This window comes from Apteryx mantelli, chromosome 6 (genome assembly GCF_036417845.1).
Source record: "Apteryx mantelli isolate bAptMan1 chromosome 6, bAptMan1.hap1, whole genome shotgun sequence".
Classification (NCBI taxonomy): Eukaryota; Metazoa; Chordata; class Aves; order Apterygiformes; family Apterygidae; genus Apteryx; species Apteryx mantelli.
In genome coordinates, this window is record NC_089983.1 from 13,358,479 (window position 1) to 13,384,787 (window position 26,309).

The following is a 26,309-nucleotide window of genomic DNA, read 5'->3' on the forward strand; positions in this document are numbered from 1 at the left end:
GGTGTCCAGCTCGGCAGAAACCCGGCACGGCTCCAGCTGTCACCCTGCCCTTTGCAAGCCTAAAAAATACCCTTGCTCCCTTTTCCCTGCCCCTACAAGAGGGACTGCCAGGATTTTTCCCTCTGCATTTTCAGATGCTTCCCATCTGTAAGAAGACTCCCCGTAGCCGCATCTAGCAAGCTTCAGGGAGCAGCAAGTTCAGGTTTCGGTGAGGCTTCACCCCCCCTCCTGCTGCACCCCATGGCAGTGTGCCGCTGGGATCAAGGCAGAGGTCTTAAGGACGAGAAAATAAACCTGGTTTGATAAGTTGGGCACCTCGACTGATAACTGAATTTCGCGAGGGGTCTTGTTCCTGAAGGGCGAAAAGGCCCTGGGTGGTAGCCCCAGGTGCCGTCGCGTTGCTCCGGGGCGCTACACTAAAAGCCGCTGCAGGAAAGCTGGACGAGGCGTGTTTTGCACCTTTTGTTTCCCCTTGCCCTTCCTCAGAGGCATTACGAAAGAAAGTCCCGCGTGGTGCTGGCGGGCACCACGGGGGCCGAGGCCCCGGGCTCTGCCCGAGAGGCGCCGTCACCGCCGGCGCGCTGCGTCCCGCTCAGGTGAGCGGGGGCGGCGGGCTTCCGAGCCCCGCGGCGCGGGCGCGCTGGAGGTCGCGCGTGCCGGCGGGGCGGGAGGCAGCCTGGGCCTCGCAGCGCGCTCGAGCGTGTGGCGCTGGGGCCTCCGCTTGCGCGTGCGGGCCCCGGCCCGGCCGCCCCGAGGTCGGGACGCGGCTCGCGGCTCGCGGCTCGCGCCGGCTGCGGCACTGCAGGGAGAGCTTCGCTTGCGCCAGTGCGCTTCCAGCCGGGAATGTTTGCAGTGCTCTGAAGTTTCGTAAGAGCTCCCTTTGTAAGGAAAACAAACGTTGAGCTGTTCTTAAGCTGTCGGTGACCCTTCACCATCCTTGTGTTTTTCCCATGGGATCTGTAAAAGAGAACGTTTTTTGTTTTTTTTTAATTTTTTGCTGCAGTCCATGAGAACTTCTGCCCGGAGGCCTTGATCCCGTCCTCGCGGCTGGAGGTGGACGGGGCGTACAGTGCTCAGTGGCGTGTATGTCAGGCTCTAATTGGCGTTCACTTCGCCAGGGACACGGTGCCCTCCCCAGGGGAGCCGGAGGGACTCGCAGTGCCTCGGCGCTCTCGAGGACACGAGGCTTAATTAAGAGAGAGGATGTAATGGCCTGTCCTCCGAAGAGGAGGTTGACGCTTGCTTCTGGGCGAGTGTGGGGTTTTATGCCTTTTCACGGACTGATTTAGAGACTAAAATGGCAAGGACTTGGCAGGCTAATTAACACATAATCAAAACTGAGGGGATTTTCCATCAGATGCAGTGATCTAGTTAATATAAATATTAGTTATATGGAGGATTGATTTCCCTTCGTAAATGCAAGTCTGTCACTGAGGAGAGGCCTGTCACTGAAATTACAGTGGCAACCTTGGGAGGTGAATTTGCATGATTTGCCCAAAATAAAATAAAATAAAATAAAAATGTAATACCTACCCAATTTCAATCTGCATATTCATGCAGCTGTCATCCCCGTGCTACCAGAGCACCCTGCAGCCGCGAGGGCGCTTGGGCTCGGCGGCGCCCCTGAGCACGGCAGAGGTGGCCACGGCCCACGGACCCCGAGCAGGGCAGGGGGCAGGGGGACCTCGCCCGGCCCCGGCGGCCGCGCGGGAGCAGAGATGCAACAGCCTGGCTTTGCAAAGGAGAGGTGGCTGCAGCGCTGTCGCTACAACGCCCCGCGGAAGCAGCTCGGCCGTAAAGAGGAGCGCGGTGACCTTTGCGAGGGATGCAAGCGAAGGCAGTTCAGCGTGGCTCCTCCGTGGGAGCAGCGCTTGCTTGCAAGGCAACACCACCCCGCGTGGGGGAAGCGCTCAGGGAATCTGAAATCTCAGTAATTGCTTGTGTGCATCCTACCTGACGCGTTTGGCTGGAAAACCTCCAGCTGGGCTGCTCAGACCGATGGGGGAAGGTGTTTTTCTTGGCAGAGGGCAGCGAGGCCGGCAGGATGTGAGCGCGGCCAGGCACCGCGGCCCATGGGTGCAGCCTTCGCGCCAGCGTTTTGAGCTGCTGGGGCCAGCGCGGGCAGTGGGGGACGTCGCTGGAATAGGGGCTGCAAAGCTGGCTTCTGGGAAAGGGGTTACAACGCGTTGCCGATCCTGGAGGAACTGATCAGCTCTTCATCGCAAGTCTTCCTCCCAGTGTTTTAGCACCGTCCAGGTGCTTTCGGTGCCCAAGCCTCCCATTTACGGATCAAGCAGAGCCAGACCCGCTGGGCTCCCACATGCTGCTTCAACAAGTAGCGCCACAAGCACCCTCACTCAGGCTGTCACAGCAAATTCACGGGGTTTTCGGGAGGTCCAGCTAGCCTTCAGCGCAATCCAGCAGCTTCATCCTCGCACGACATCACGGGTCTCGGCTGCTCGCGCTCAGCCCTCCCTGTAAAAGCCGCTCGCGGGTGCCCAAGCCCGTCACTCCTAGGGTTGTTACCCAAAGATTGAACTTCCCCGCAGCCCTGAGATAACTGCGCGGTCACGGTCGCATTTGCTCTGCCACCTTGTTTGTTGTTGTTGCTTTTTCTTCTTCTTGTTGTCGTCATCGCTTTTTTTCTTTGAAGAGGCTGCTGAGAATTACAGAGAGAGAGTTTTAATTCAGGAGACCTTGATGACTTATCACGCCTTATCACTGCTCAGGCATCGAGTGCAGCTGGCACTTTCTTCCCCCCTTCCTGCACTTGTTTGTCGCCCACCTCTCCGCCGCCACCACTCGGAGGTAAATCACAAGAACGCTCCTCCATTAGGGAACGGCGTGGTACTTTTTCAAGTGAGTCACTCGAGCAGAAGTGGGCAAACATGCTTTCATCTTTTTTCTGCTAGTGTTTGTTGGCATAAAGTGGCAAGTGGGCCAAGTACATTTCATAGGTGCTGGGAAGTATTGCTGGAGAAAGTTGCTCTTTCTTCATGTGGCTGGTCGGGGACAGATTTGTCCTTCACGCCACAAAGTCAGTGCAGGTTCATATGGGATGGATACGCTTTTGCAATGTTTTGATTGTACATCCGAGGAGCAGAGTGATGGCAAATCTTTCTGGTGTCTTGTGCTGAATTTATTTTAGAAAGCTTTGCAGCTCGCGGTGATTGGTTTCGGCCCAGCTCCCTGGCAGTGACGAGCTTGCAATGGGGCCAAGGGCCATGCGAGCCCTGATCCATCAGACCTGAACTAGCTATCGGTGTTCATACCAAGCATCTCCAGTGCCAGTCTCAGCTTTGGATGTCTCCTGGAATAGCAAATGTACCAAATCTCCACCCTGAGCACTGACAAAAAGCATGGCACAACTTAAAAAGTAATATTAAAGAAAATGACTCCCGTGCTGTATTTCAACCACCTTCAGGTTTGCAACTACCCAGTCGTCCCCTTTGCTTGCTTCCCTCGCTGCGGCCAGGTCCTTCCTCTGCGCTGTGCCCTAGGGCCGATTTTGCTGCATTATGGAAGAACAAGAGTGGGGCTTGCATTTTGCCTCGCGTATCCTCGGAAGAAATTGCCGGCTAGATCCTGATTGTGGCGTGTTTACTGCTGGGGATGAAAAGAGGCAGAAAGAGCACAGCTTGATGTCCCCAACCCGAGATGAGTTTTCGGCACTGGCAGTTAGAAAAACCCGCTTCAGGCTTGTTCACGGAGCAAATCCCAAGCAGAATAACCATGAACCCCCCACAATGTCATTACTGCGGCGCCAGTTTTCCTGACTATAACTGCTCTTTAACTTGTTCTAATTACGTCAATCGGTCTCCCATGATGCCGGCGTGCTGGTGAGAAAGGCACGTGCCTTACCATGACCGGGGGCTGGCGTGGGGCTGGTGGTGCACGCGGGGGGCTGCCGAGCACAGAGCCGCCTCTCTGGCCGGACGTCGCAGGTGTGCGGGGGTGCTTCTCCTTCAACCCCTCATGCCCCGCAGAAGCGCGGGATCTGGGCTTGAGATGCGCCAGCGTCTCCGGAGTGAGCCAGCCGGTGCTGCTGGGCATGCAGGTGCTCCGGCAGTGCTGGGTTCGTCTCCGTCTCCTCCCAAGGGCCAAAGTCCCCAAATCCTGCCCTCTAGGATCTGTCTTTGCAGCTGGTTTTCAACCCACGTACGTCCCATACATCGAAGTGTGGGGCTGTGGCCACTGGCCTGGGGCCAAAATGCCCTTGTCCTCACCAGAGCTTCCTTGCTCCCAGCTGGACCACCCAAAAGCCAGACCCCCAATTGCCCATGTGTGCACCCGCCTGTGTTTACAGGTAGGTCCAGTTGTCTGATGGAGAAAGAAAGAAGCCTAGGGGACATCTTCGTGGACCTCACTGCCCTGCCCCGCTTCCAGGTGGGACACCACCCGTGGTCCCCAGCAGAGGACTGAGGGTAGGAGGCACGATGCTTGGTGCCAGTGGCCACCAAAAATAATGTAATTGGGTTTTCCTTTCTTTTGTTTTTCCCTGAACAGACGGCAGGAGTTACCTGCAGCTGCAGAGCAGGGGGAGGAGGGAGGGCCAGCGTGCCCGGCTCGTCAGCCCCACCATCTACCTGCCCCGCAGCGCTGTCTGCATGGTCTTCCGCTACCAGGCGTGGGGCAGCGGCGGGGTGATGCTGCGCGTGTGGCGGGAGGCCAGCCAGGAGAGCAAAGCGCTGTGGGTCATCGCCGAGGACCAGGGGGACGAGTGGCGCGAGGGCCGCATCATCCTGCCCAGCTACGACGTGGAGTACCGGGTAAGGCGCCGAGCGCTGCGCTCCGGGAGCACCGCGCTCCGGGAGCACCATGGTCCGGGGCGCGGGGCTGTTTTCACTGTTTCCCAGGTTGCTATAGTAACCGAGCGACACGCTGTTTGTTATTCAGCAAGTGCCTGTCTTCTGCACAGGCTCGGGCCTTTGTTCAGCCTGTTGCCTTTTATCCTCCTCAAACCTCCCCCTTTGCAGACGCTTTTCCTTCCTTTTTTTGGTCTCCCCCAACCTGAGCCCCCGCGGTGGCGTGCGAGGAGGCCGGGGGGGGGGGGGGGGAGAGCCGGTCCCGCGGTGGCCGGTCCCCCGCCCAGCCCCCAGGGGTGGATGCCGCGGTGGTCCCCATGGGCGGGAAGAGGCGAGGACCGGATGGAGGCAGCGCCCCGGGAAGAGCCTCGCTCGGGAGGCGGCTGCCGCCCCTCGCCTGGGTCCGCGCCGGGAGGCGGAAAGCGAAGGCGGGCACGGCACCGGCTCGGCATCGCTGGCGTGCACGCGTTCGCCCAGCCTTTCCTTAAAACACCAGCGAGCGCAGCGTGCCTGCAGATGAGAGCGATGGGCGCTGGCTGGCTGCTCTGTGCGTTGCATGCGGATGTATAGGCATTAACTAAATAACAGCATCATTATGGAAATATCGCAAGCCTCTCCGCTCAGCGCTTCTCGGAGCTAACGACTGTTTATTTTTGTAAATATATTTTGCCTGCGATTAAGCAGGAATAAATTGACCCTTCTCTAACATTTCAACGCTTCTTATGGCATGTTGACAGGAACAGCCCTTTACAGTCAGTGTAGCTTTATCCTCGGTGTCCCTCCCTTCCTTCTGGGGATCGTGGCCCGGTTGTTGTGACGGTGTCCCCCACGAGCTCTTCTCCCGGAGAGGCCTTCCCTGGGGTCGGGCCGGTGACTGCGGGAAGCGGGACCGGCGTGCTGCCGTCGCAGCCCCCTCCGCCGGCTCAACGGTGACATTTCCGTCCCGCTTCCTCGCAGATCGTGTTCGAGGGGTTCATCCGCAACGGCCACCCGGGAGAGCTCGCCCTCGACGACATCCGCTTGGGCACGGACATCCCCCTGGAGAACTGCATGGGTAGGTGCAGCGCCGGGACCCCCAAAAAACGGGAGGGGGAGCGGTCCCAGCCTCCTGGGTGCTTTGAACTCTGCTGGTCCCGTCTGCCCGCGGGGCTCACGCTCCATGCGTCACGCTCCCCGTGCAAAGGCTCGGCTGTGGTGGCTTAATCCCTTGCCTTCTACGGCGTTAGAGGGACGCACGGCTGATGATTAACACCGATAGCATTTCCTTTCCACCCGCGTGCGAGCGCAGCAGTTCACCTCGCACCACCGTTGCTGCATCTTGGGCCTCATGAACCTAACGCTTAATACTTCCAAACACGCGCATTAGTAAATTATGAAGGTTCAAGCGTTGCCAGCCCTAAAAATAACACCAGGCTGCTACACAGAATGACTCGTCCCATTCCAGCAAGCCGAGCCTGAATCCTGAAACTGTAGGGAGAATTTGTCTCAGATCAGCTGCAACAAAGGGCCGTCACTGAAAACTTCTAACATAACTCATGGGTCATTTCCGATGTCGCCAAAATAATAATGAAAAGGCAGAGTACAGTGCCGTTCCTCGCCGTGAGAGCCAGGAGAATAACTGACACCAGCGCAGGCTACTGTTTTTCAGATGCAGTCCGGGGAAGTAATCTGATTCCTTTCCAGCCTGAAAAGACCTCTAATAAGTCACAATAATTTTTTCCTTTGACAAATGTGTCATTCGCATTCTGAACTTGAGCGATGATTTCAGAGCACTCAGCAGCGCGGGAGCCTGCTTGTGTGACTCACAGGCGTAATGCAGGAGTAATCTAAAAATAATCAGAAGTCTATTACTTCTGTGAGAAAGTAATCAGTAATAAGCACTGATTATTGCTTTTCAGATCCAGTAATTTGTAACAGATTACTTCTTCAAAGCATCTTCAAAAAAAAAAAACCCCGCTTGCCTTTGTTTATTGGCACCGTCAGGGAGCAGAGCATGGCACAGATAGCCAGAAGGGACACGCTCCCTCTGCGGATACTCATGCCAGCAGGAGCCAGAACCCAAACTGCTGGAAATTTTAGGGGTTTTCAGAGTTTCGTCATTGGGCCAGGTGGGCATTTGCCTTTGGATGACTCAGGGCAACCAGCTGAATCCGAATGACCCTCAACCTAGTACATATTTTCCCTGAAGTCCAAAACTCCTCTTGCTAACCCTAGGGTGTTTTTTTTGTTTTCTTTTGCAGAACCCATCACAGCTTTCCCAGGTGAGAACTTCCACACTCCAGGTAAAAACTGCGCTTATTTTAGTGTTTCCTCTCTGATGGCATGGGCTTCTAAGGCAAAAAGGAGGATGAATCGGGCGCTTGCGCGAACGGCAAATGCTCTGAGCGGTGGAAGGGCAAGCGTGTGAGAAGCCCCCGCCCCGCGGCAGAGGGTGGCCGCCTGATTTCCTGGGGGACGCGCCGGGGGGCGCCCCGAGCCCGCTGTCCTGGGGCTGCCCGCCCGGAGGCACCTCCTGGAGAGCCCCCCGTGCAAAGGAAAGCCTTAAAGACTTAAAGCAAAAATCAGCCGCCAATTACAAGGGAAACGAGGTGGCAGGGCTTACGCTGGCGCGGGGAAGGGTCCTTCTCTCGGTGAGGGGTGTCTTGCTGCAGCTGCTGGGAAAGGGAGAGGCGACGTGGGAGAACAAGCAGCCGCGAGGCGTTCTGGAGGTGACAGTCAATAACAGGAAAACAAGGTGAAATGGTGCATTTAATAGCTTAATATGAGCCTGAAGGATAGGAACCGGCGTGCTCCCGATCGCACCCCCGGAGCAGCAGGAGGGCAAGGGACTGAGAGCGAGCGCCTCGCTCGCGCAGCAGGCAGCGCGGGTGCTGTTTCTCTCGCCCTGGGGTGGGGAAAGCTATCCCACCTCGGGGGGGGGATGCAGCTAGTCCCTTGGGGGGCTTCTTCCCCCGCTTTGAGTTTGGATTTTGTTTTACTGCCTGTCTCCTCGAGTCCACGCTGGGGGGCTGTGTGGTGATGGAAAGCAAACTCGGGGCTGCCCGGAAATCTTGAAGGCTTTGCTGATGCGGGCAGCGCCGCTGGCTTTCGTTTGGACGCCGCGTCCTGCCTCCTGCCGCCGCCTCCGCTGCTGCTGCTGCGGGGCCGCTCCGCGTGGCTGGGCTCGGGGTGTAACGCTGTGCTTCACAGCCGTATCCGTGCCATAACTCCAGGGAATTTTGGCTTGCTTGTCTGTAGGCTGCTTATTTATCCTGCTCCTCAGACTCACGGTGTCACTGAGAAGCTGCTACGATGTGCTCGGCTGACGGCGGTCGTCACTGAAACCGTTTCTCTCTGCTCCCCTTGGTCTGGTCCCCGTTTCCCGGGCGGCATCCTTCCCTCTCTGGGCTTGTAATGCAAGTGTCATCTTCTGCTCCAGCCTCCCGCTGCGTCCTCACCTTCAGCCCCTCCCAAAGCCCCGCAGATGTTTCTGCAAGGAGAACAGGAAAGCAGGGCTCCCCGGCTGGCGGGCAGGAAAAGGTGGGACAGAGGAGCAGGGAAAGGGAACAAGGCGGAGGGAAAAGAGAAGGAAAGGTGGAGAACGGAGAGAGCAAGAGCGCTACTAAAATGAGAGGCAGATGAAGATGCCCAAAAGAAAGAGGGAGTGGAAGGAGGGGATAAGTCCCTGGCTGGAGAAGAAGGGAAGCTGGAGCAGAACGATTGTAGAGGAGGTACTGAGACACTCTGTAGCACCCCCTGCTCCCCGCTACCACATGGTTATCTGAAAAAGGTCGGATGCCATTAAAACTCACGACGGCTGGGAGCAGGGCGGGAAGCACGCGCCCGCGGGCCTGGGGAGCGCGTGGCGAGCAGCGCCGGGGGGCCGGCGTACCTTTCAGCGCACCACCGCGGCTCGCCCCGAGGAGCAGGCATCGCGGGCGGCGGGGAGCGGGAGCCGGGCAAGCGGTCGGCTGTGGGAAACCGGCTTCGCCAAGGCTCGGAGGGGAGCGAGCGCGAGCGCGTAATGACGCAGGGTGGCTGAGCGAGCTCTCCAGGTGCCTCGGCCGCCCTTCCTCCCCCTCCATCCCGGGCACTCCCCCCCCGGCGCCGGCCCCGCGCACATCAGCGCCAGGCGAGGCTTAATGCCTGCGAACCTCTCGCGCGGGGAAGGCGCTGTGTAAGCATAGGCTGTCAGCGAGCGCAAACGCTGCTGGCCTCTGCCCCGCGCGCCAGCGAGCCGCGAGCGCGGCATCTCCCGTGCCGGCAGTGGCAGAACAAGCCGTCCGTCGTCTGTCGGTGGCCGTGCTCGCGGGGCAGTGTTTTGGGGGGGGGGGGGGGAGAGGGGCCTCCCTTGCTGCTTTCAAAGCCGGGCACTCCCCAGGGTGTTTTTGCTCTTTCCCAAGTGCGTCCCTCCCTCGTTATTTACAGCTCGGAGGCACGAGCACCAGATGTGTGCGCCGTGTCCCGGGACGACCCACAGGCACGGCCGCCCCCTCCTTGGACGCGCGGCAGCTGCAGGGCGGGAAGGGTTAACCGGGACGGGCCAGAGCGAAGCCTCGGGTTTGCAGGGAGACGCGGCTTTCCCGGTCCCTCCTGGCTGTGTGCGCTTGGTTTATCAGCATGAATTCCTGGTCCTGGCTTGCTTCAGCTCCAGAAAGCACGAGCTGCTGATGCGGATGAGCGCTGGGTGGAAATTTGCAGCCTTGTCGTTGCGGGAAGTCAGTGTAAATAATCATAACGACCCTTTCTCACCCTAAAAAAACCCGAAGTGGCTCTCTAAGTCTGAGTGGGGCACCCAGGGAGGACAAATCTGTGCGGGGCGCTTGGAGGGCGAGGTCTTCTTCACTGCCGTCTCCATGAGAGTGACGAATGCTTCTCCCCTTAATTTCTTTCCCAGTCTTCTGCCGTAACTTCCTGAGCCGTTGGAGATGACGGTCTTCCTCCAATTAGAAACGCGACGTGTTTTGTCACTGCTCGACAACATCTGTCATGCGGAGACAAAACCGGGCGGCTGATCTGGAGCAGGCCAAAAAAAAAAAAAAAGACGGGAAAAACCATTTGTTGAGGCCAGAAAAAATAGCATGCATATGGAATCTGCATTGCCATGCAGGCAGCCTGATTAATTAATGAAAAAACACAAAAAAGGGAAGGGGGGGAGCGCGGCGAAGCCGGAGGACGCCCCCTCTGCGAGCATGTGTGTTTCTCGGTGCGCGTCTGCATGCCTCCCACCTCGCAACCCTGTTCTGTGTCTCCTCCCCAGGGGCAACCCTGCTGCCAGGGACCGAGCCCACAGTGGACACGGTGTCAGTGCAGCCCATCCCAGCCTACTGGTATTACGTTATTGCCGCCGGAGGTGCTGTTGTGGTGCTGGTCTCCGTCGCGCTGGCCCTGGTGCTCCACTACCACCGCTTCCGCTATGCGGCCAAGAAGAGCGATCACGCCATCGCCTACAAAACCTCCCACTATGCCAACGGGGCCCCCGGGGCCGTGGAGCCCACCCTAACCATAAAGCTAGAGCAAGAGCCCAGCGCGCGCTGCTGAGAGCCCGGCGGGAAGGCGGGACGGCAGCGAGCGCAACGCAAAAAACAGACAGACAGACAGACAGACAGAAACTAAGACTTCAGATACGTTGCCTCAGTTTTGCACTTTCCTCCTTACCTAGCATATGTGTGAACTCTTAGACATCTCCGGCCCTCTCCATCCCCCCCGCCCGCCCGCCCTGAATCTTTGACAAACTTTTGTAAACTAATGCTGCATCTCGGATCGCCAGAAGAGACACGCCGCCCCGGGCACTCGGCGAGCCAACGCTCCCCTTCGAGCGCTTCTCGAGGACTGCCGGAGGGGCCGGCGGGGTGGCTTCGTTTCGTTTCGTCCGTTTGGGGAGTAATTTTTTTTGTTGGTAGGGGTTTTTGGGGTTTTTTTCCTCTTCCCGGTAGGCAACCTGCAAGGAAACTTGACGGCAAGTCTGGAAGCTTGTGTGCTAAATCTGGATGTAAGTGTGCATGGGAGCGCGTGCGGCCGACTGACTGACTGAATGTATATTTAGAAACAGCCCCTTTTTAATTTGCTTGTGTTGCTTCTACTTGCACAGGGAATGCTTTTTTTTTTTCCTTCTTCTTCCTTTTTCTTTTTTTAACCACCCCCCCACCTCCCCTCCAGAAGGTCTGGGACCCCATTTATGATCCGTATCCTGATTTGTTTACTTGGGGAAGAGAGCAATGCTTTTTTTGTTGCCTTATCTAGCTTTGGCTGGGTTTCTTGTTTGAGAGCGTTACTGTCCCGGGTGCAAAACGAGAAGACCAGGCCAGGCTGGACAGTAGCAATGTCCACCTTGCACGGCTACCAGAAACGTCCCAAAAGTACGGTCTTTCCATCCTCCCCTTTCTGCAGCCAGCACGATGCCACAGCCATTGCTGGGGAGGGGGGACCCTCCTCGCCCCCTGCCCGCCACTGAATCTCTTTGAAGTTGCCTTATACCAGAGAAGCTCATAATGAATGTTTAGTTTGTATCCGTTAAAGCCAGCCTTAGGGGAACGCGTAGACTTCAGCAGATCTAAGGCGGATGCTAAATACTGTAGTTTCGTGAGAATTGGAGGTTTATTTATTTTGTAAGTAGCCTTGCTCTGGGTGCTGACGGTTTTGCTTTCGCACGGGGAAGGGGGAGAGGGCTCCTCTGTGTCTTTCTGCTGGAAACGTTCACGAGACGAGTGTAATTCCCCTTTCTGGGTCTGAGGTTGGTTTTTTTCTTTTCTTTTCTTTTTTTTTTTTTCCCTCCGCCCGATTCGTAGCTGCTGAATCATAAAAACGGCCAACTGGCTTGCTCGGACGTCGCTGAGTTTTGCATTTGCTCATGTTCTGCGTCTGCAAGCGTTGGCGACGCCGAGCAAGCCCAGCCCAGCCCAGCCGGTGTGCCCGGGGGGACCCGGCACCGCGGCCGCTGCGACCCAGAGCGAAAATGCCTTACCCAGCTTGCTGCATGATGACATGCGAAAGCAGCTGGAATCGATAACTCTGATCTGTTTGCAGGCAAAAAAAAAAAAAAAAAAAAAAAAAAAAAGGTACCTCCAGTGAGCAAGGTTTTCCATCTTGTTCGTGTTTATTTGCGTGGTCAGATCCCTGCCCGGTCCTAAACCCGCTAGCAGCTCCCCTCCGGCTCCGCTGGCCAGCGTGCGGCGGTGGGGCAGCGAGGAGAGGGTGGCACCCGGTCTTTAAAACCAAAATCACCAAAGACGAAGCAAAAGGTCACGTCAAGGGTTTTATCCCCCCCACTTCTCCCCCGTTCCTCGAGCCGTGACATCCCCAGCGTTGCCCAGTTGCCTGTGTGTGGAAAAATTATCTTGTGGAAATTTGAAATTCTTTGAAGATGTATTGTGTGGAATGTAATAAAATGATGATATTTTTATACAAACATCTGGGGTTTTCCTTCCTTCTTCTCTCCTTGCTAGCGAGAACACCGCCGAGCGGCGCAAAGCGGCGTTTCCTACCTCGGCGTTTTGCTGCGGGGCAGCGGGACGGTTTCCTCTAGCAAAGCGAAGCTCCGGCCGCTCCCGCGGCGCCGCGGGCAAGGTGCCGGCTCCCGGCCGGGCGCTCGATGCGCTCGCGGCAGCGGGCTGCCGAGAGCGGCTTTTGCATGCCTCGCACCTGCAGCGCTCCTCGGCGGGGCTTTCGGGCGGCCGGGCTGACACACAGGGTGGCCTGGGGGTCTGGCTAGCGCGGCTTGCTGCTGAATCGCTCACCGCGACTGCGCGGCGTTTTGGGGCCAGGGATCTGGAGACGGGACACCGCCTTGCCCGGGCCCGGCAGCACGCCACGCTGCTGAGCCGCTGCAAAAGCCAGTCATGGAAACTGCAGCGCGTTCCTTGTCTGCAAAAGGGAGCGCGGGGCGCCCCGGGAGGAGGAGGAGGAGGAGGAGGAGGAGCTGCCTTCGCAGCCTGGCGGGGAGCTCAGCTGGCCCTCTTAGGTGCCCCTTTGGAAGAGTCAGCAGTGTCTCAAATTCATTTAAAGTATATTTTGCTGCCAGTTCGAGTGGTTTTTCTTTCCTTCCTGCATTTGTTTTCCTTCTGTCGTGCTCTTCACCCTGACATTCGGCTTAGCTTTGCAATGAAACTTCCTGGCTTTGCGAGGAATTCAGAGCATCAACAAAAAAGAGAGAAAAAAAAAAATCAGATGCGATCCCTCACTTTGGCAGTTCAAACACAAACAAAGCCAAGGACCCACGTCTCTCCTTTTTTTTCCTTTTTTTTTTTTTTTTGGCGTCTGCTTTAATTGTAAGCTCAGCGAAGCCCATGCACTTGCAATTTGCATTTTGTGCGCACCAGTGACTGTCCGAGCAGAATTCAAAACAAACGTGCACATGGGAGAAAACAGAGAGGGAGAGGGTGCCCGAAGCCTTGCCGACAAGGAAGGCAAAAAATGCCGTGGGCAGAGCCGGGCTGAAATCCCTCTGCTGGTGCACGCACGGGACCGAGGCAGGGACACTGCGCCCGGGTCCGGGCGGCAGGACGGAGCCGGCCGGCCTCGTGGCGCCGCTCCGGCGCCAGCGGCCGCGGCGGTTGCTCTTGCACCTACCTGCCGCCCTCCTCCTCCCAAGCCCTCCCGCCGCTGCTACTATTTTAAAACGGATGTACATTAAAGCTGCTTAATCTCTGCAAATACTAATTCTATCCCGCTCCCCCTGCCTGTGAGCCTATATGGACACAGTACTTAAGGCGCTGCTTATCTTTGATTAGGATCTCCTCTTTCTGCTCCCAGGTTCCATAAATCAGCCTTTTAGCTGGCTCTGCTCTCCGATCCAATAGATAGCAGTCTTTTCTCGGCATCCGGCCGTTTCCAGCGACATCGCTAACATCATCTTTTCAGCATGACCGGCTAGATGCTCACAGCCATCATTCAGCACGCGCTTTAGGAAGGGCTCAGGAGAAAGCTCTCCTCACGCTTAGGTACAGGGGCTCCCTTTAACTTCCTTGCCTACCTTTCCCTAGCAATTTTTTTTCATTTCAAAATGCCGGGTAAATTGTGCCTGAAAATTGCCCTTTAAGAGGGAAGTTCTCCATTTACCAACGACAGGGCAGTACCCGTTTTCCCTGTTCTGCCCAAGAGCTTGCAGGGTTTTTCTGTGAGCTGTTTTCAGAGGGGGTCAGCTTTCATGGCCTGTTCCATTTGTGACAATATTGCTGAGATTTGTTACAAAGGAGCCTAATTAATGACAAATACCAGGCTATTTTCTGTGTCGGGAAAACATCTCCACCAGGAACTGAGCTGAGACCACCAGCTTCAATTCCCACAGACAGCCACACAGCCAGAACTGATTTTTGTTAATGACTCAAGAAACCCCAGCATGGAAAAAGCAAAGTCGAGTTATATTTTTCCATAACCAGTGTAGCGCGCTGCCTGACATGACGTACAATTTGATAGCAATCAAACGGCGTGTGGAAAACGGATTAATAAGGTCCTACCACAGGCCTGAGGAGAAAGGTGAAACGACGAGGAGGAAGATAGTTCTTAAGCATAAGTTGGAGTCATATTAGCATAGGGAATTGAGAAAATTGCTGAAGGAGTAAGTAGATTTTGGGTTAGGGTTTTGTATAAATGTTCTCTTTTCAAGTTTTCCCCATGCTCCTTCCTTTCAGACTTGAAGAACTGCTATTCTTTTGAAAGCACTGATTAACGGATACTTTCTTTCTCTGGCTTTTACCCCAAAACTACCCAGGGAAATAAAAAAGAGCACCAAATTGCTAATGTGTTCTCACACAAAATTCAGAGGAGCTGGGACACTGAAAGGCAGAAGACTTCCACCTACTTTCCCTATACTTGGCTTCCTTTTGCAGACTATGGTCCGGTTCCCACCTTTGCATATGTTTGTGCAACCTACACTTTCTGCAGGGTTGTACGGGTGAGGCTGATGGCAGAGTATCACTGCTTGTCTTCAGACGGCTGAGAACTAGCAAAGCAGACGCCTGCGAGTGTGAACTGCTTTGCAAGTTATTTTCCACATGTTCAGCTCTAAACGTTTGCACGAGGCCCTCAGGCACTTCTCCCAACTCGAAGATGTTGCCATCTGGGCCTGTCACTTCGGGAAGTGTTGAGAAATCATGTGAACTTGCTGCTAAAATGAGGATTTACAGAAGATGTTGTGCACCTCTGTTTCCTCAACAAGCTAACAGCAGCCTAGCGTCAGCGTAATTAGCCGACTCACTAACACAAAGCCGATCTCCGGAAGGGACGAGCGTCGTCGCCTGTGCGTCCCCCTTGCCAGGTCCACTTGAGCAGTCAAAGCAAGCCTTGAATCCTTTCGAGGAGGGCAAAAGGCAGTTCTCAAGAATGAGTATTTGGGAAGAGATCGTTAGCACCAGGGCAGAGGATCGTAGCCATCAGTCCCCGGGGAGGAGTCCCAGATGCGATTAGGCTGGCGTGCACCAGACTGTGCTGTTTGCCACAGCTTCCAGGACAGCACCAATATAAGTTAAGGTAAATCACGTGCCAATTAGGCTGCCCAGAGGTTGTGATGCATGTTTAGCCCCTCTGACGTGAGATGCTGTCAGGCTGAGATAGAAACGGGGTCTAACAGCTGGGATTGGTGGCAGGAGGTGGTGCGCAGTCAGCTGGAGGTCAGCAGAGGCCCCCTCCTTTGAGAGCAAGCCTCGAGGTGTTGCGGAAAGGGGTTGCACAACAGCTTTGCCTGCGAGAGCAAGGAGATGGCTGCGATGATTCAGGAGGCCTTCTCCAGGCCTAAATCTCTGCCCAAATACATGCAAATACTCCTTCATGAAATTTCAAATAATTTCTTTGCACATGGCTTTTAGGCACAAGTTACATTCTTTGGTTTTGGTCAGTTGTTTTTAAGTAATCTCCTTTTTAAGTAAAATCCTTCCTGCTGTTTCTGCACAAGACATAAAATAGCCTTGGTTTTCGACCACAGCGATTTCAGGGGTGTGACTTCTACCACTTTCTAGTATTCCTGCATTCCTGTTCTTCTCAAGTTGTCTTTTCAGCTGAGCACCCCAAGTTGCAGTCAGCTTTGAAAAAACCCTAAGCAGGTTGAAATGAAAGGGCATTTTCTTCTGGAGTACTGAAAAAGAAACATCATTTCTATACACAGAGATAATGCTAGGAAGACTGCGCAGAAAAATAACTTACCTCTCTGCTCAGACTGCAGCGTGTGCATTTGGTTGCTAGTGCTTGATCTATGCTGAATAGCATAAAAGGAACTTGGATTAGAGAGATGTTAACATAAATGCCTAGATATGGACACCCATTTACCACTCTCCCCATTTCCATGAGGTTTTGCATTAAAACATGTAATGATGATACATGACTTCCTCAAATTACTGTGAATTTATTTGAAACCCAAAGAGAATCTGGGTCACTGGAGCTCTGTGTCCACTAAGATGTATGGGGAAAGATGAAAAGTAGAGTGTGCTAAATGACTCTAGCATTAATGGAAAGTAATGATGGGTACTAAGATCCTATTGGAAGTTATAAGGATAATACCCATGAACATGTTAATAGTGAATTATGGCCATTATGAAGGCACCAATGACAATATTTTAGTGCTATTCAAGTTACCTGGATTCTTTGCTTTTTAGTCTCTCTCTCTCTCTCCTTAAAAGCTGGTTGTTTGATAGACATGAAATGTGATGTAGTGGGAAGATCCTGTTGTTATCGCGAGTGTACAAGAGTATTCCCTGACTTTGGCCACATGAGGAGGAACTTTGCAGTAGTTCAAATATTGTTTTCTTCTGGCAGGTCCCATAACCAAGTGACTGTTGGCAATAATGCCCCCAAATGGCCTTTTTAAACAAACGGTGCTTCCCATTTTGTTGTTCTAGTGAACTTCCCAAGAATGGAGGATGACTTTCCCATCCCCGAGCAAGGCTTTGAAGACGACGACGATCATGGTTGGTACTGAAATGCCACATGGTGATTTATCTGAGGGGAGCTTGCTTTTCAGTGTCAGATGCCACAATTATTCCCAGCCCTGAAGACATCCTCTGTAGCTGGGGATAGCAGAGGGCTGGCGCAGCCTTTCTGTCGGGCTCTCGCCAGTTGTGATAAGACTCTCAGATGTTTCATCCCTTTCCACAGATGATGCTCTGCCTCTGCCACATCGTGCAGAGCTGTGCAAGGTGAAGAAGCAGGTGGTATACAGCAAGGAGCCTGGAAATTAGGAAACCTCGCCTTCATTTGACCTTCCTGTGGGCCTCTCATGTAGTCTTGGACAAATTAGTTAGCTTTCTTTTCCCTCTTTTTACAATATAGTCACCAATGTCGTTCCTCCCTTCCATAGTTCCAAATTTATACCACCAGTTCTAGGCAATTGCAATGTAGGGCTGAGAAAAAGCAAACAGCCCAGTTCAAGCCAAATGTTAGCAATCTGAGAGGAGGTTTGTATTTTGAAACCCGCTTATCCTTCCTAACTCTCAGAAATTTCCCTAACCTCCCCAAAATGGGTTGCCCTTCAGCAAGTGAAGGAGCACAATGCTGCTGAAATCCTTGGACCCTGACAGAGGCTCTGGCTCTCACATCTTCACGGAGGTTTTAGCTGAAGCTTTTCCCTGCCTCGAGTTTGAAGCCAAGATGTCATTGCTGTGTGGTTTTTGAGAGAATAAGCCTCCTTCCCTGCTTCATGGAGGCTGTCAGAGGGAAGGAGTTGTACGTGGGCAGGCTTCTGGTGAGGCAACGTGCTTGACAAATGCCTGACACAGACGCTCCACTAATTCTAGGTGAGGGGCTTGCCCTCTGCAGAGTGCCCCATGGCGTAGCAGAGACAGTGATCCACAGCCCACTGACAGGAAAATAGCAAATGACATCAGTGAATTATAGCTCTGTAGCTAAGGCCTTCTTCTCGTCAAGGCAGATATATTACCTGGTACACAGCAGTTTACCATATGTCATTGCCTAACGCTTTGTAGAGTACTCATGCCATCTACGTTAAGAGTGTAATTTAGGTTCTCTCAATTGACCTTCTTGGAGCATCCAGCTTTCCTCCACTTTGTAGACACAAGGGTGACTAACCTTTCATTTGCTGAATTATACCCCTCTTCAGTGCCAAATGTAGACCGCAGGGGACATTGCCCATGTCTACATGATTTTGCACAGACAGCAAACAACATGGTATGAGTGCCTACTTGTAAAGTTAGACAGAAATCCTCAAAATTATCTAGGAGTCTTACAAACGTTGGCTTCGATGGAATTTAGGAGCCAAAGCACACTTGAGAATGTACATTAAAGTGGTGACTTAGTGTCTGGACAAAGACATTAGTTTTCTTTTCTTTCTTTCCTTTTTCAACTGCAAGCAACCCTGCAAAGTCAATATATTGTATTTGTGTTAGGACAAGTGGAACTGAACTTTCAAGCATTAATTGCTGCTTGCATGGCATTTCGACTTGCAGATGGAGAAAATTAAGTCTGGGAGCTGTGACAGATTGTTTCCATAATTTTGAACTCAGTAGCCCTTGAAGGGCCAGAGTCTCAGAGCTAGTATGCTATTAACATAGACTGAGATGCAAAAGGGAATTAGGGCTCCTAACTTTCTTGGGAATTGGGTACTTCAGCACTTCTGGACAGGGGTTAGCAAACCCTGCCAAGATGTACCAACTGAGAGCTCAGGTGGCCTCTTTGGCCATTACAGCTTCATGTAAGAAATGTGTCATATGAACAAAAATGTGATCCCTGGATAATAAATGCCCGTTTCACTGCAGATTACTTTGGATCGGATAGGAACGACACACTGTTCTCTACTAACTCTCCAGGAACCCCAAAGCTGGACAAAGAAAAGAGCTGGCTCTACACCTTGGATCCCATCCTGGTCACCATCATAGCGATGAGCTCCCTCGGCGTCCTCCTAGGGGCCATCTGCGCCGGACTGCTGCTCTACTGCACCTGCTCCTACACCGGCCTGTCCTCGCGCAGCTCCACCACCCTGGAGAACTACAACTTCGAGCTCTATGACGGCATCAAGCACAAAGTCAAAATGAACCACCAGAAGTGCTGCTCGGAGGCCTGACGGGCCACCTCGGGATCTCCCTCAACACCGCGGTCCGGTGAGGTGGGCTGGTGGGGATGACTTTTTACCTTTTGCTGTTTTCTACGGGAACTGAATGCCATAATCTCAAGCGACCCGACCGGGAGTAGCGAGGGTGGGGGGAGCCGCTGCTCCCGCCACCGGCCACGACCGTGAAGCGCCGGCCAGCGGGTCGCGGTCGGCAAGGACTGGATGGGCGTTTTCACGACCTGGACTGTGCAGGGCAAGGCAGGGAGCCGAGACCCTTGTTTGTTGGTTCATCTTCATTTTCTGCTGACGTGAGTGGCTGAGCTGTGGCGCGGGAGGATGGTTTACCTTTTGGATGTGAGAAACTAGATGTTGGTTGTTATTTCCCACTTCCTTTCTCTGATAAGTTGCTGAGAAGGCTGAGGGATTTCTTCAGCTGTCCTGTCCTTAGAAATAACACACACACACACATACAGACCCTGTCCATTTTAGACCCCCCCCCCACCCAGATACTGTTTTGGCTGTAGGGATTTGTGCACATCATGCTAAACCCCAGAAGCTGCAGTTTCTAGTCCTGAAGATGGGAGCAGGTTGTTGCCTTTGACTTTCCTTCTCCTGGCAGGGGGAAAGACACGATGCAGGTTTTACTGTCGATGGCAACAACAGTGCTTTCTGAAGTCATTAAGAAACAAAATGGAAAGGAAACCCTGTGTGTAGAAGCACCTCTTTGAGAGACGCTGAAGAGCCTTAAAGTGATTTGTGAATAAGAGCCATTTATTAAATCCAGATCTTGGATTGAAACAGCTGAGGCCTTCATCAGAAAGGCCTTTCTCTGACTCTCTCCACCCCTCTTGATCCTGCCCTTTTTTCTTTTTCTTTTTTTTTTGGGGGGGGGGGGCATAATGAGAAAATTGCAGCAAACAAAAGACACAGTCTGTCCGGTTCCCAAAGCTCAGACTTTTGGAAAGGGGGGCTTCACTAGGCATTGACCTTGAGGCACACGGCAGAGGCCTCGGGCTGAAGGGGTGGGAAAACGGTCCGCGGCGGGATGTTGAACCCTTGCGTGCCGGCCAGGGCCGCTTGGTTTTGCGGCACTCCCCTCTCCCCGCAGCTGCAGGCTCCTGCCGGCGCCGGCGTCTTCTCCCCTCCAGAGCAAAGCTACACTGCTTCAGATCAGTAGCAAAAACCTGCAATCTGATTTATGAGCTACATTTTTTTGGTGTCGTTTTTTACTTTAAACAAGTGCCTTAGAAGTATTTTTCCGCCATCCGATGATCAGTGCTGTATCAGACAACAAGTGAGGCCTTCATCCTTCCCCATCGTTTTGCTGTTCTTCACTGGATCTCTACTGGGTAGAGCCTCGCTGAAGAAGTCTTATCCTTCTACTTTCAAGTGGTCTGGCTATATTGTCTCACAGTCGATACCTCTCCACCTAGGAGTGTTATGAAGACAATTTAATGGAGGAAAAACATTCAAGTGCTGGGCCTCAAACCAATGCCTTCATTTCCAATTTGGTACAGGTGGATTGTCCAAAGCAGCTTGCACATATGTAAGCGAGAACTTTTCCAGCACATTGGGTTTGTTTTTTTCAGGAGCTCTTTGGAAGTACCTGAAATGTCCTGATTTTAAATTAGCAAACTATTTTGGGTTAGGGATTGATGGTTTTTCCCCCCCCCCCCCTCCTTGCTAACCCTGGAGCGCTGAAGGTGCAATGTGACGTGACGTCCAGTTTGCCCAATCCCAGCAACAGGTCCTCCAGGAGGGCAGGTGTTTGGGGAGATGAGGAACATCTGGAGAGGAGAGGAGCGGGGACAGTGCCACAGCTGTTTGTCAGGGCACTGGGAATAGGAAAAGCATTTGTCTAGTGTTTCATGAAAAGCTCCATCAGACAGCAAGTTTTTAGGGGAAAAAAAGCCCCTTATCCACTCTAAGAAACATGCATGTGTTACTGCTGAAGCAGATACTAGCAGCTGTGTCATCAGAACATCCACATTGTCTCCACGCACACATGCCGAGACTCACACACAAAATCCTTTATTTTTTTTAATTCACGCTGTGTGCCCAAGAGAAACAGCAGTGGAAGTATCTCAGATCCTCCATTTGAACCACCTTATTCCTTCTGGCATTCCTCACGTACAAATTGCATTCAAGGGGGTTTTCACTGTGCAAAGGAGACGCCCGCGGTAAGGGGAAATGTGCCAGACCATTTCAAAGCAGGATTGCTGCTACTCTATGATCTTACCCCCTTCCAGTCACACAAGAGGGGAAGGATGAATGGAAAAGGACCATACCGTAGAAAAGTTGACTTAGGCAAACAATAGGTGAAAGTATATAATTAAAACGGTAACGTTATGGTGTCTAGTAGGCGTACAGAGAGCAGAGTTCGTATATCCGTATATCCAGAAGTAGTGTGTTTGCACACGCGCGTGAATTCGCTGTCTGTATTGTGTCTGTGACTTATCCCGTGGGACTGACTCGTGTTCATGTACCTTTTGACCTGGGGCAGGAGCGTACTGCTGATCTTGGCACTAACTCGGCACGGCTTGCCCGTTCCCCGCTGGTTAGTACGGGGACCACGCATGTGCACTTACCGGGCAGGAGCAGGCCGAAAATGCTGCAAAGCCGATACCTCACTTACCTCTGCTGGGTGCTTTACTGTTCTACTACGGAAAACTGTGTTTGATTGTAACCTTAACAGGGAGAAAAAAAAAAACAAAAAAACAAGAAGTCAGTGCATTCAATTCTTTGCATCCTCCTCTGCAACTGTATTAGGTTTGCTGATCGCAATTCCCTTTGTGAAATTCAGGAAAAAAAAAAGAAAAAAAGAAGTCAGTGTTAATGCCGTTGCTGAAATCTGCTGTTGCCTCCACACCCCGCTGAGGGTGAGGACGCGTTGCTAACAGGCAGGCTGCAATACTGAGTGAGTTCGTTTGGTGGGAAGGTGCCGGGGGTGAGCATGGAAATTAAACCATTAAGAAATTATATGCAGAAATGGAACTTCTCCAAGGTTTGCAGTTCAAGGTATTTGACCGTTCACTGGCTGAGCCAGGACTTATGGACTTAAAGAGCTTTTACTGTGATTCTTCAGTGTAAAAAAACAAAACAAACAAAAAAAAATTCAAACCGTGTTTATATGATTTGTATAAAAACCTTTTAAAATTACTATTTAATAAACATTATGGTAGAGATTATGTTTCAGCAGCCTTTTTTATTTGTGAAAGAACAACCACCAGCAAACGGAAGGCAGAGGGCTGCGGGCTGCCAGAACCCCCCGGGGAAACCGAGGCACGGCGGCAGCCAGGCGGCCGGGCTGGCGGGAGGAAGCCGTCACCTCTTCCCGCCCAGCTCTGGTGCAGCGCGGGCTCCTTGGGGCGGACAGCTGACGTTTCTCGCAGCTGGCGGGGCTAAAGAGGCAGGGCTAAACCTACACCGTGGCAGCTCTCGTGTATTTGCGGGGCTCCTGACAAACGAGAGCCGATCCACCAGGCCCCAGGCACCTCCCGCGCATGAGGCGTTCCGCCGCAGTCTCCCGACATCCAAGGTGGTCGCCCCCCTGCCTCCCCACGTGCCGGTGTTAAAGAGGCTCTTTAAGCGATGAAGGGCAGCTGGCAGCTTGGATGAAGATGACAGCGTAGCTGCAACCTTGACAGCTCTTCCCTCACCCAGGAATAAAGCGGTGATGTGCAGATTGATACCTGGGGGAGAGGCTGTCAGGGAGCAGGACGGAGCCGGCAGATAAGCGACTCAATCAGTGTCAGGCCTGTCCTGCCGTAACGCCGCCCGTAAATCACGGCGCTTACAGACGCGCCACTGCTAAAGCGAAGAGCCAGAAGCAGGTAATAGGAAAAGGGGAGGCACAGCAGACTGCGTGCGCTGGCTGGGCTGGAAACCTAATAGATGGGCTGCAGCTCCCGCTTGGACAGGGAGCAGAAGGGGAGGCAGACGTCCACTTCGTAACACCAAAAGCATTAGTATTTTAGCATGAGCTGGGGTCACCTTGGGGTTGGTCCTTCTGGGGCTGGCGGGACCCAAGAGGGGCCGGTTTCCCGCACCACGATGCTTGCGAAATGCTCACCGGTGCCTCCCCCCCAGCGGGGGCTCGAGTTTGCCCTGGCATGGGAGTAATCAGAGGCTTCGCGGGCCAACAAAACCGATTTCACCATTTCCAGGCTGCCCCAAGACGGGGCTCTGGCTGCGCCGGCATGTCCTCCACGGCTGATGATTGATTGATTGCAATCTTTTGCTCCATGCAAGCCCATAGCAAAATTTGCATTGAATTCAATAGGTCCGTATTGCTGCTTGCACCCGACCGTGCAGGATTTACTCCCAACGCCTGCTCTGCGCAGCAGCCCACTGAAGCCAGCAAACTTACCATGGCTGAAGCAGTTTAATAGGAAAATAACTAATCCTTAATGTGCTGAGAGGGAATGACGCCTCTCCGGGCTCCTGTATCGCAGCTCGGGTTGCACCACAATTATCTGAAATGGAAAGAGCTAAATTAAACACTCAGCAGCTCTACCCCCCCTCCTTGGTCCCGACGCCAGGAATGAAGGGAAGAAATACTGCCCTCCTTCCTCGTGCCACTGCGGAGGGCTGCGTGACGAGCCAGCGGCGACTCCGGCCTGCTGGCTGCAGAAGACTTTGCTTGCATTTCCTTCGTTAAATGTTTACAAACCCAGAGGAAATAGTTCTCCCAGATGTTGCTGATAATTTCCTATCAGCCCCCCCGGCCAGCGGTGCAGGGCTGCTTCGTCGCCCCTCAGATCAGCTGCCAATCTCACCCCGAGTAACAGAGCTGACCGACTTCTTTACAAATGCTGTCAGCGTGCCGAGCGCTATTTTGGCCCCCTTGGTCCCTGGGGGTGCAGAGAGAGCGATCCTGCCCTGGCTTCGAGCCCGGCTTCCTCCAGGCACACGGCTCCCAGGCAGAGCAGCAGGGGTTTGTGCTCACCCGATTTTTGCAAAACTCCCTGGCAAAACCCGGCGGCAGCACTGGGAACAGTCTTTGGGAGGCGTCGCTTCCAGCCGCCGTCAAGGACAGCGGCTGCCAAAAGAATTTCAACCTCATATTTAAAAAAAGAAAAAGAAAAAAGAAAAAGACATTCAATGTGCTTAAAACAGGGCTGGGGAGCCCTTCATGCAGCAGCAATAACCTAGCCCGCTTCCACCAACTCCTCCGCGCAATGTCACATCCATCCCTTGCACTGGGGAAGTTTTGTTAACTCGGGGCGTGAAAAGTTCCCGAGAGCAAAACGTCTCCCTGCCTCAGAGGGAAATGAGGCTGATTTAAGCAGCCTGCGTGTGTCTGAGATGGAGAGAGAGTCCCCCAGCCGACACATCAGAGGGGAAAAATGTAAGGCGAGGATGCATTTATTAAAGACGGAAGTCGGGGAGCTGTAACGCCAGCCTTTTTAAGCGCTCCGCGATAGCATTTTAATAAAAAGCACAACGAGTCCACAACAAATCATGGCTCTGAAGGAAAAAAGTGTCAATTCCTGTCAAGTTTTGAGGAATCGCCTGAGCTTGTGGAAAAGTAAATGCGTGCTACGCTTCCCGTTTCCAGTGCTTTCTCCCCCCCTCCGGCCCTCGGCACGGCGCACACGCGCTGCGCAGCGGGGCCGCGGCAAGGCGCGCACCCGGCTGGCGGCCGCGGCCCAGGGCGGCCCGGCAGAAGGGTGCAGGCTTAAAGAAAATGAAATTTATAGGCTGAGCATTAAAATATTAAAGGACCGTAAGAACAGCCATGAATCTGACTGGGGCTGGGGAGGGGGAAGGCAAGTCTGTCATCAGCTGGAGACAAATGGCTGGAGGACTTGACAACTCGCATAAATCTGGCCGAGGAGAAGAAATAAAGCCCGGACAGACCCCACAATAAAAAAAGGAAAAGGTGATGAAAAGATTTTAAGGCATAAACAGTGGAAAGGCAAGGGAAAGCTAAAGAAGATAAGGAGCTGAAAGCAGAGAAATGATTATAAAAATAGAAGCGCACATGGTGGTAGAGAAAATATTAAAACCTGCCCAAAGTGCTCAGGTCGTGCAGGTATTTTCTACCCATTTCCCACCCAAGAGGGCTTGTTTTGCTACGCGAGCACGGGCTGGGCCTGAATGAATTAGATACTGTACGGCCGCATCATGAGGAGCAGTCCCCACCCCGAAGAGCACCAGATTTGAGCTGGCGGGAGAGCGAAAGCCTGGACCTCTGGTTAACGAAAGCCGGCGTCGCGCCTCCGCCTGGGCGCCGCGGCCAGAGCGGCCCGGGAAGCCGGGGAAGCGGGAGGCAGCGAGGGCCCGGTCTGCGAGACGCCGCCTGCCAGCCAGCCCTGCAGCGCTGAACAAAACCAGCGCTCGGCTGCGTTTCGGGGGAAAAACAAGAAGCATCTGGTTCCCTTCGCTGGTGTACATGGCAGGGGAAAAGCTGGCAGCACATCTGATTGATTGATTGATTGATTGCCTGCCGTAAAAGAGCGAGCTATGCAGAGAAAGCCACGTCAGAGCAGCGCTGCCCAGAGCAGCGCTCAGCACCTGCCGGCTTTGGGGCGCGCTGGCGCTGGACACGCGAGCGAGGGCCGGCCGGAGCGCGCCGGCGCTGCGAAGGGATCGGCTGGCTCGGGGCCTCCCGAGAAAGAGAAACCCATCGAGCGCGCGCGCTTCGTTTCGGGGGGGGGGGGGGATTTAAGCCCGCTTCTCCGAGGCGGTCTGGCCTCGTGGCGGGAGCGGAGAGGCGCCGGCGGCGCTCACATGGCAGGAGCCGCGCGCGGACTCTGGGGCTGGGCGAGCACGCGGCCGCTCGGCCGGGAGCCAGCGGGGCGGCCGCAAGGCTGTCGCTTTTTTAGAAAAAAATCATTATTTAAAAAAAAAAAAAAAAGGCACCCTCCCTCCTCGCCCGCCTCGCCCAGCAGCGAAGGGGGATAACGAACTGCTGGGACCGGCGTCCAGCAAGCGCTTAATGACAGTATTCGCCGTGCGCGTGTGCGCGGCGACGGCTCTTCTCACTGCTCGCGGTGTGAAGTTTTCAAGCTGTTTTCACCATTATCCGCTACAAAGAGAAACTTGCTGTTGACTGTGCCTTCCCACCCGGCGGCAGCATCCCCGCTTCCTCGCTGCCCCCGCAGCCGGGCCAGCGCCGCCGGCTCTCCCAGCCCCGTGCCGTGCCGCGCGCTATTTAGCAGGGCAGCTGAAATCTCTGTTTATCCGGCGTTAAATCGGCTGTGGTCTGCTCGATGGTAACCGCGGGCTGGCTGCTCTTTTTTGTGGCTACCGTCCCTTAAAGAAAGCCGGCTTTTTTCTTAGAAGGGGGAGAGGAGCAGCTTGGCACTGTAGACGCTTTAATGAGGTTTAAACGTTTGCAAGAGGCAGCGTCACGAGCACTGGCGCTGGCAGGGGCCTTTCCCGCAGCCGAAAAGGAGCAGGAGCCGCGGCCTCCTCCCAGCCGGGGCCCCGTGCGGTTGGATGCTCCCCCGATGCCATTGCCTTTCCCTCGGCATCTCCCCGTCCTCCTCCCGCGGGACTGGGCGCCCATCGTCCCCGGTCGCCAC

The 26,309-nt window shown here is 54.0% G+C and overlaps 1 protein-coding gene across 5 annotated transcripts in view; it reads left to right on the plus strand.

Annotated features, from left to right (window-relative positions):
- NRP2 (neuropilin 2) overlaps window positions 1-21,965 on the plus strand; it is a 65,466-nt gene extending 43,501 nt beyond the window's left edge. Inside the window, exons 13-17 of one of the 5 annotated variants that reach the window (XM_067298778.1) lie at window positions 4,507-4,769; window positions 5,763-5,859; window positions 7,046-7,066; window positions 16,613-16,681; window positions 18,485-21,965. In XM_067298778.1, coding sequence (XP_067154879.1) covers window positions 4,507-4,769; window positions 5,763-5,859; window positions 7,046-7,066; window positions 16,613-16,681; window positions 18,485-18,789 — 755 coding nt within the window. In that variant the 3' untranslated portion in view covers window positions 18,790-21,965. Of the gene's footprint in view, window positions 1-4,506; window positions 4,770-5,762; window positions 5,860-7,045; window positions 7,088-10,044; window positions 12,193-16,612; window positions 16,682-18,484 lie in introns of those variants that run through there. The other 4 variants (XM_067298779.1, XM_067298780.1, XM_067298781.1 and 1 more) reach the window with 4 other exon arrangements.
- Window positions 21,966-26,309: the final 4,344 nt, after the last annotated feature.